Raw genomic sequence first — 7,166 nt, 5'->3', positions numbered from 1 at the left:
GTATGTGATTATTCAACATGGACTGTTTGCATCTGGTTTGAATGGGGGAAAAATCTGGCGAGATCACCCGCAGCTATAAACATAATTCAAGCTAAATTTAGTCTCGAGTTAAAAATTAATTAATTCGGGCTAGACAATACACTTGACTGCTTTGTAGGTCGAGAGCATTCTCCTGTGCAGTTAATTTTGGTGTTACTTTGTTCATAAAAAACGCACAATAATTTGACCAATTTTTCTGGTTTAATAAAATAAAAATCGGGGCTTGGTGATGAGTTAGCATTAATCCAGAAGCGGCAGGAAATTTACATAAACATCTACGGGTGTGGACACATGCGCAGTCACTAACCAGAAGTAAGTCTATTTCCTTCTCTTTATTATTATAAAAAAAAAACTGCACGAAGTTACAGGAGATATATCGGGTAACACCAGCTCATCCTGTTTACCGTCATGTTTGTGTAATGCGTTAATGCATGTATTTAGTGCATCATGGATATTGTAGTTTTTTAGCGCGAACTTTACGTGGAACCTATAGTAACACAAACTACATTTCCCGTCATGCTTCCGGTTCGAGAACGCAGCTCAGGATGCTTTGTAAGCGACGTTCTTTTTTTTTTTTTTTGGGTAATCGAAATCTGCAGATCGTCAAGATCAGGCTCACAGGTAAACCTATCCTGAATCCTGTCTCTTTTACAATTTTTTTTTTACATTTGGAAGTTATAAATAAGCGTTTAACGATACCGATTTCTTGGTAAAAGCGTTTGACCAGTAGCGACATAAATTATTTTACATGTAAACTTAAAGGACAAAATAACTAACGAATAATGTGACTAGTGGAATTAAATAAGCAACTGTATGGCAGGAGATTATTACAGAACTGTGTGTATAGGTTTCTTATCGAAATATTTTAAACATTTCCGGTTTGTTTCATGTAAACTTGTCTGGTGATGAAGCCAAAATAACCAGATTCCCTGAAGATGCCTAAGTAATATAAAACGTGTTTTGTTGTTTTACATATTATTTCTACATATCAAAGTTTGCCTTTTTTCTGACTGGTGCATTTGGGAATCCTTGTTGAATGTCCTTATCATGTTGTTACATATCAGGAGCCTAAATAACAAAGTTTAAAGTTTATTTCTAGGTTAACATCAGATTACACGTGTTCAGTCTTTCAGACAGTTGATCTCAGATATTAAACAGTGCCGTGCTTTATGTGATGGGGGAAAGTCAGTGGAGGAAGTGTTGGTTTCTCGTCCATGCTCTGTACTGAACTTTCCTTTAGTCATGTTTGTACTGTTCTCTTGTCCTGGTGGGCCTCATGGGGATGACATTAAATACTGTAATGTAGGAAGGAGAAAAAAAACAGGACATATTTGTGGTCTCTGGTGAGGTCATTGCAGTGTGTTTCTGCTGATGAGTCCTCAGGACAGTTTAGTGTATTTTTTCCAAGGTTCGAAACAATCCTGATGTTAATTAATGAGGCAAATGAAATGCTTTGAATGTTTTGGGGGATTTTTTTTGCCAACCAGCTAGACATGAATATAAAAATATAAAGAGCAGATTTTCTACCACCAGAAAAATTCTCAATTCATCTATATTCAGACACTATTATTAGTAGTTTCAGTTCGGCCGGTCAGGTTCAATGCCCGAACTGATGATCTGCATCATTAGTTTTTCTTTGGCTAATCAGACACAAGGTACACCACCACTCTTGCCGGAGCCAGTTGGGGGTTAGGTGCCTTGCTCAAGGGCATTTAAGCCAGTCCTGCTGGTCCAGGGAATCGAACCAGCAACCTTTTGGTCCCAAAGCTGTTTCTCTAACCATTACGCTATGGCTTCCCCTATTAGTAGTAGTAGTCATAGTGGATATAGTAGGTGTCTGTGTTACAGAGCCTAAACCTCTTGTTTCTGATTTGCAGCATCATTGTAATACTGTGCAAAAAATATATTTTCCTGTACCTGTTTTCATTTAATTATTTGGCCTCAGAAAGATACAAATTAGTTGGTATCTTGGAAGTGAAGCTGTACTTGTGCTGCCATCCAAATGGCACAAACTTCATTTTATTAAAGATATAAATAGATACTTTTTGAGTCAGAGTTCTGGAAAATTCCAGAAACTAAACTGTGGTGTCTTTATGTCTGAAACAAAAAAATGTTGCCAACCTAGGAAACTACAGTACTTTACAAATGGACTGTAAGGAAAGTGGTGATATATGAGCAATCATATTGACAATATAATGAATATTGTATTCATAATATTATAATATTCCCTGGCTCAAAATAGGATCTTTTCATGCCTCATATATTATGTATTATTATACACAGTATATTTCCAACCTCGTCATTTTTATACAATATCCAGGCCTTTACAGTGTATCTGAATAACCAAAAGTGATTTGCATAAGCTAGTTATGTAAAGATGAGGATATTTGTCGATTGACATTTGTTTTTCTGGTCTCTGATGGCTTGGATAGATAAAATCTCAGCGTGGAGGCCATTAAAGCGCTCCTATGGTTGCTAATAGAAGATGAAAGAACATGATTTGGGAAAGGACTGCCTGGCAGCAGGTCCTGGGTACAGGGCCGTTCCCTCCAGAGAGGTTATACCACCAAATGAAGTGGACCACTATCAGCTCGCCAACATCCAGGTCAGTTTGAAGTGTTCAGCATGTATTCAAGGGCTTCTGAAATGTTTCCATGTTTGTGTCTGGGCTTGATTGTGTTGTTGGCGTAAGTGTCAGTTTTAGGGATGTAGGACGATGCTGACGTAGTCATACGCTGTCAGTGTGAAAGAACATACCGTACAGCTGTTGTTTTGTGTTTGGACACCATGTCCCTCCCTCATATTGTTGTCCGCTTTCACCAATCAGAAATTTGTCAACATGTTAGGTTAGGTAAGGGTCTTCTGTTGCTCTTTTTCTCTTTGTCTTGTGCACTCATGCCTATGTCTCTCACTTTCTCTCTCCCCACCATTCAGTGTTCCACTGGGACTGCCCAGTTGGATTCTGATTGGCTGCTTTCTTTGTGCTGCGCTTAGTTGTTTATATAACCTGAGCCCGCCCTTTTTGCCGCGGACTCGTAATGGCATCACAGAGTTGCAGTGATGCATAGAGCAGCCTTGGCAACCGATAGGTCGATCCCCCTCCCCCTCTCTTGCCTGAGGCAACTGTGCAATGTGACCACATTTGTGAAAGGAGGAAAGAGTGAGGAGGTATTGAGGGATGATGATGGGAGGAGGCTCTCCTTGCACTGCAGAAAGCTTTAATGTTTCTTTATATATAATATATATAAAATATATTTTTTTTAGGGTTTTCATTCAGAAAAGCTAGGGATGCAGAACGTTCCTTTCTTTTTGCTGCACAGCATTCGCATTATGTAAGACAACTGTTTTCCTCTAATGGTCATCATACATCAATCCTTTATCATTTTATTACATTACATTAATGGCATTTAGCAGATGCTCTTATCCAGAGCAACATACAGCATACCCAGTTGGAGGTTAGGTGCCTTGCTCAAGGGGACTTCGGCTATTCCTGGTCCAGGGAATCGAACTGGCAACCTTTTGGTCCAAAAGCTGCTTTGCTATCCATTAGGCCATGGCTTCCCCCTTTATTATACTGGAAAACAATTTTTCTACCCATTTCTTCTTTATTTTCTTTTACAAATTATCAACTTACACTTCTCACCAACAAGCCAGCTCATATAACAGCTACCAATTGGAGAGAGTGAAGGCCATCATGCATATTTGCGCTGAAACTTGTGAAGCCTGCCAACTCCTTTATTTATATATATATATATATATATATATATATATATATATATATATATAAATAAAATGTGCTGCATCACAGGGCAGTGTAACACACTCAGATGAAAGCACTACATACTTGAGCTCACACATGAATATGACTGGTGTGCATGGTTGCCGTAAACTCTTCAGCACAGAGGGATTTGCATTTCCTGGTTTCTCGGTACCAAGCTCTTTGGTGGTTGCTGTTGTAATATTAATGACAATGGAGGGTGGAAAAAACAGAATCTGGTGAGGGAATGACTACTTACAGTTGCCATAACATACATGATGATCAAAGCTAACTTGTTTCTGGGATGTAAAATTGCATCCATGACATTAGATGTGACTGTAAAAGGTTAAAACCACAGTGTATTGTTTATTATTAAATAAAAATGGTAACGGTTCTGGGTTCGAACCTCATAGCCTTTCTGTGTGGAATTTGCACATTCTCCCCGTGTCTGCCTGGGTTTCCTCCGGGTGCTCTGGTTTCCCCCACAGTTCAGAGACATGCAGATTAGGTAAAATACCCAGCCACTGGGGTTGCACAAACCAGTGCATACTTAGTGCCGGTCCCAAGCCCGGATAGATTGGGGAGGGTTGCGTCAGGAAGAGCATCTGGTGTAAAACCTACCCCAAATCAAATATGTGGAATAGATCTGGTGTGGTGACCCATAACGGGAGCAGCCGAAAGAAGAAGAATGGTAATGGTTGGCAAATTGCTGTCGTATAAAAGGAATAAAACGCACAAGGATGTGCTGCTGTTGGAAAATGATTGCCTTATGGTAGGCATATCAGACGCTTGCTAGCTATGCTGTGAAAATTCTGCACGCAGATGCTCATCTGAGTTTCCAAATCTGGCATTGCTTAACTTTTGAATATTTTCTATTGTGAATACTATCATTAAAAAGCTTATAATCTCTACTTTCCAAATAAATTTATCTCGTTAAGATCTGTTCAGTACTTTGGGAGTAATGACAGGTTGAAGTTGGAACAACAGAGTACACTCTCTGCTCACATGACGTCGGGAAACTGCCGGTGCTTTTTGAGTCACGGGAAAGTGGTCAGGCTCACTTCTGATCAGTTTCCGACTGGATGACTTGTGAATATCAATCAGATAACTTTTATAGGGATGTTCTGTAACTCTCACTGTTTCTGATGAAGTATTCAGCAAAATTTTCCATCTGCTAGTTTTGATGTTATGATTCATGGGAGATTTTGAAGTGAGTTTTCATAGCTTTACTGAAGTTTCCCCCCCCCAAAACCAATTCATGTAAATAAATAGCTTTTAGAATATAACTGTCATTGGTTTTGTTGAAAAATATTGAGACCTTAGTGGTCGGCATGATATTTAAAAAAAAAAAAAACAGAAGTCAGAAACACAAGTATCAATTTCAGTTCAGTTAAATGGAATTGTTTATTGGATGTGGCTCGCACAGGTCCCCCCCCCCCCCCCCCGAGTTTAGCCTTGAAAGCGGTGAATATTAATTGAAATAATCATTTATATTTTCATATAAACACTAGTAGGCCCTACTTAGAAATTCAAAGGAGTACAGAGCACAAAGAGGGTAATAGAAATATTCTTTTATTACTTTTTTATTTTGATAGAAAATGGTAGATGTGAATGACATTTATGCATATTTTATAATTAACATTGATTTCTCCATCTTTGTGAAGTATAAATGAGAGTTAAGACCAGCTTCATATTGCACAAATAAAGCCGTTTGGTGAAACTTTGAAGAAGAGAGAGTACTGATTTAACATTTTACCTAATTAGCATAATTAATACTAATTAAAACTAATTTGCATAGTTTGTTTTTACTGATTTTTTTCAAACTTTGTATTCAGTATACAACCATCTATGTGCCTGCCACTTTTCATGTAAACATCTTGAAAAATAAAAAAAGTTTATTAAAAAATATTTGATCTCATTTGTTAATTTGGCCCATTTTGTACCATGTTATCCTCATATGTATTATTACATCAGTTTTCTAAAAATTAAGCCCAATAAACATATTTTATAGATGAAAGTCTTCTGGATTTACCCGGAAATCCGGATATTTGACAAAACTCTTGAAAATCTCTGGTTTTCTGAATGGAAAAATGTATTTTTCGGGTTTGTCGCGTTCCTTGATGCGGCGTAATACTTCGCATTGTCCTTGCATGGGCGCAGTCCTTAAATAGCCCAAACATAGTTAATTGATTATAGACAGGTGTTCTTTGTTAACGGCGTGCATGCCGGAGCTCGTTAGGCATGCGTGCCCAAGGCACGCCTTCAGGTGCACAAGCTGAGGCACACAGGACTGACACTGTTCTGCGCAAGCACAACACAATCGCACTAGAAAGCATGTTCAAGCTGCCAGTGTAGCTGCAGTCTTTTTAGTTACGAATTACAAGTATTTCCTCTTGTTAATAATCACCATATCAAAACAAGCAAAACTTTCCTCCTTCTTTCAACGTGAAGAGAGGTAAGCAATTTATTATATATTTTTTTCCATCAAAGTTGCAATTTTGTGGCTTCGAAGCTAAGTTTTAGTGCCGTTTCTAGAACACATCAAGAAAACGTGGAAGAAACAGCAATAATGGAAGAGCCGGTTTGTAAGCTGCCTAGAACTAGCAATGGTAATTATTTTTTGTTACATAATGTACTCAGGCTGCCAGTCAGTGTGTGTGTGACACCACCACCCCCTTGAAAAATCCTAGCTACGCCCCTGATTTATATGAGAAATTTGGTATTCATTGGTGTGTTTAAATTTACAGACAATACGAACTAATGTAAACAATTGGCTTCAATTCGCATGAATTGGAAATTTTTAGTTCACTTTAGCTTATGCAAACGCACAACTCTACTAAAAGATTGATAAACGAGGCTCAATGTCCCCAACATTGAAACCCGAAAGCTTTAGAAACTCTAAGGCTACGTTTACATTACGTCGAATCAGCGGATCATCAGATTAACGTTCTTAAAACGATTCGCGTTGACACTAAAACCGTTAGCCGTGCACACAGCAACACCAATACGCGGATACGCTCGGCTCCGCAGGCATCCTGCGCTCCAAATCACTCCGCCCTGAACAGCGAGTGCCCTCTGGAGGGTGCGCACTCCGGCCCTGCGCAGCTCACACAGCGCGCGAGTGAAGTGAACAAGCCACGATTCGGGACTGAGCCGCTGTGTGTGTGATCCCAGCGCAGATCACTTATTACTTGCAAGTGGAAGGATGGCAAGCCTAAAGACAATCATAACTACACAATGGGCAGTATTTGCATCAGTATTTGCAGTATTTTCATACTTTTATACTCTTTAATGAAAGGTGATACAAGGCGGAAGTCTGCGCCGTTTTTCAGCAGTCGCGTCACATGACCAACGCCAGCGAATCAGGAAG

The 7,166-nt window shown here is 39.1% G+C and overlaps 1 protein-coding gene across 2 annotated transcripts in view; it reads left to right on the top strand.

The window, feature by feature from the left end:
- The first annotated feature begins 540 nt into the window (after positions 1–540).
- The window catches only part of abcc5 (ATP-binding cassette, sub-family C (CFTR/MRP), member 5), a 67,193-nt gene continuing 60,567 nt past the window's right edge, over positions 541–7,166 (top strand). Inside the window, exons 1-2 of one of the 2 annotated variants that reach the window (XM_060923451.1) lie at positions 581–660; positions 2,472–2,644. In XM_060923451.1, coding sequence (XP_060779434.1) covers positions 2,525–2,644 — 120 coding nt within the window. In that variant the 5' untranslated portion in view covers positions 581–660; positions 2,472–2,524. Of the gene's footprint in view, positions 661–2,471; positions 2,645–7,166 lie in introns of both variants that reach the window. The other variant, XM_060923452.1, reaches the window with a different exon arrangement.

The sequence above is a fragment of the Neoarius graeffei genome, chromosome 6 (genome assembly GCF_027579695.1).
Source record: "Neoarius graeffei isolate fNeoGra1 chromosome 6, fNeoGra1.pri, whole genome shotgun sequence".
Lineage (NCBI taxonomy): Eukaryota > Metazoa > Chordata > Actinopteri > Siluriformes > Ariidae > Neoarius > Neoarius graeffei.
Note: the sequence above shows the minus strand (reverse complement) of the source record. Positions and strands in the feature narration are given on the sequence as shown.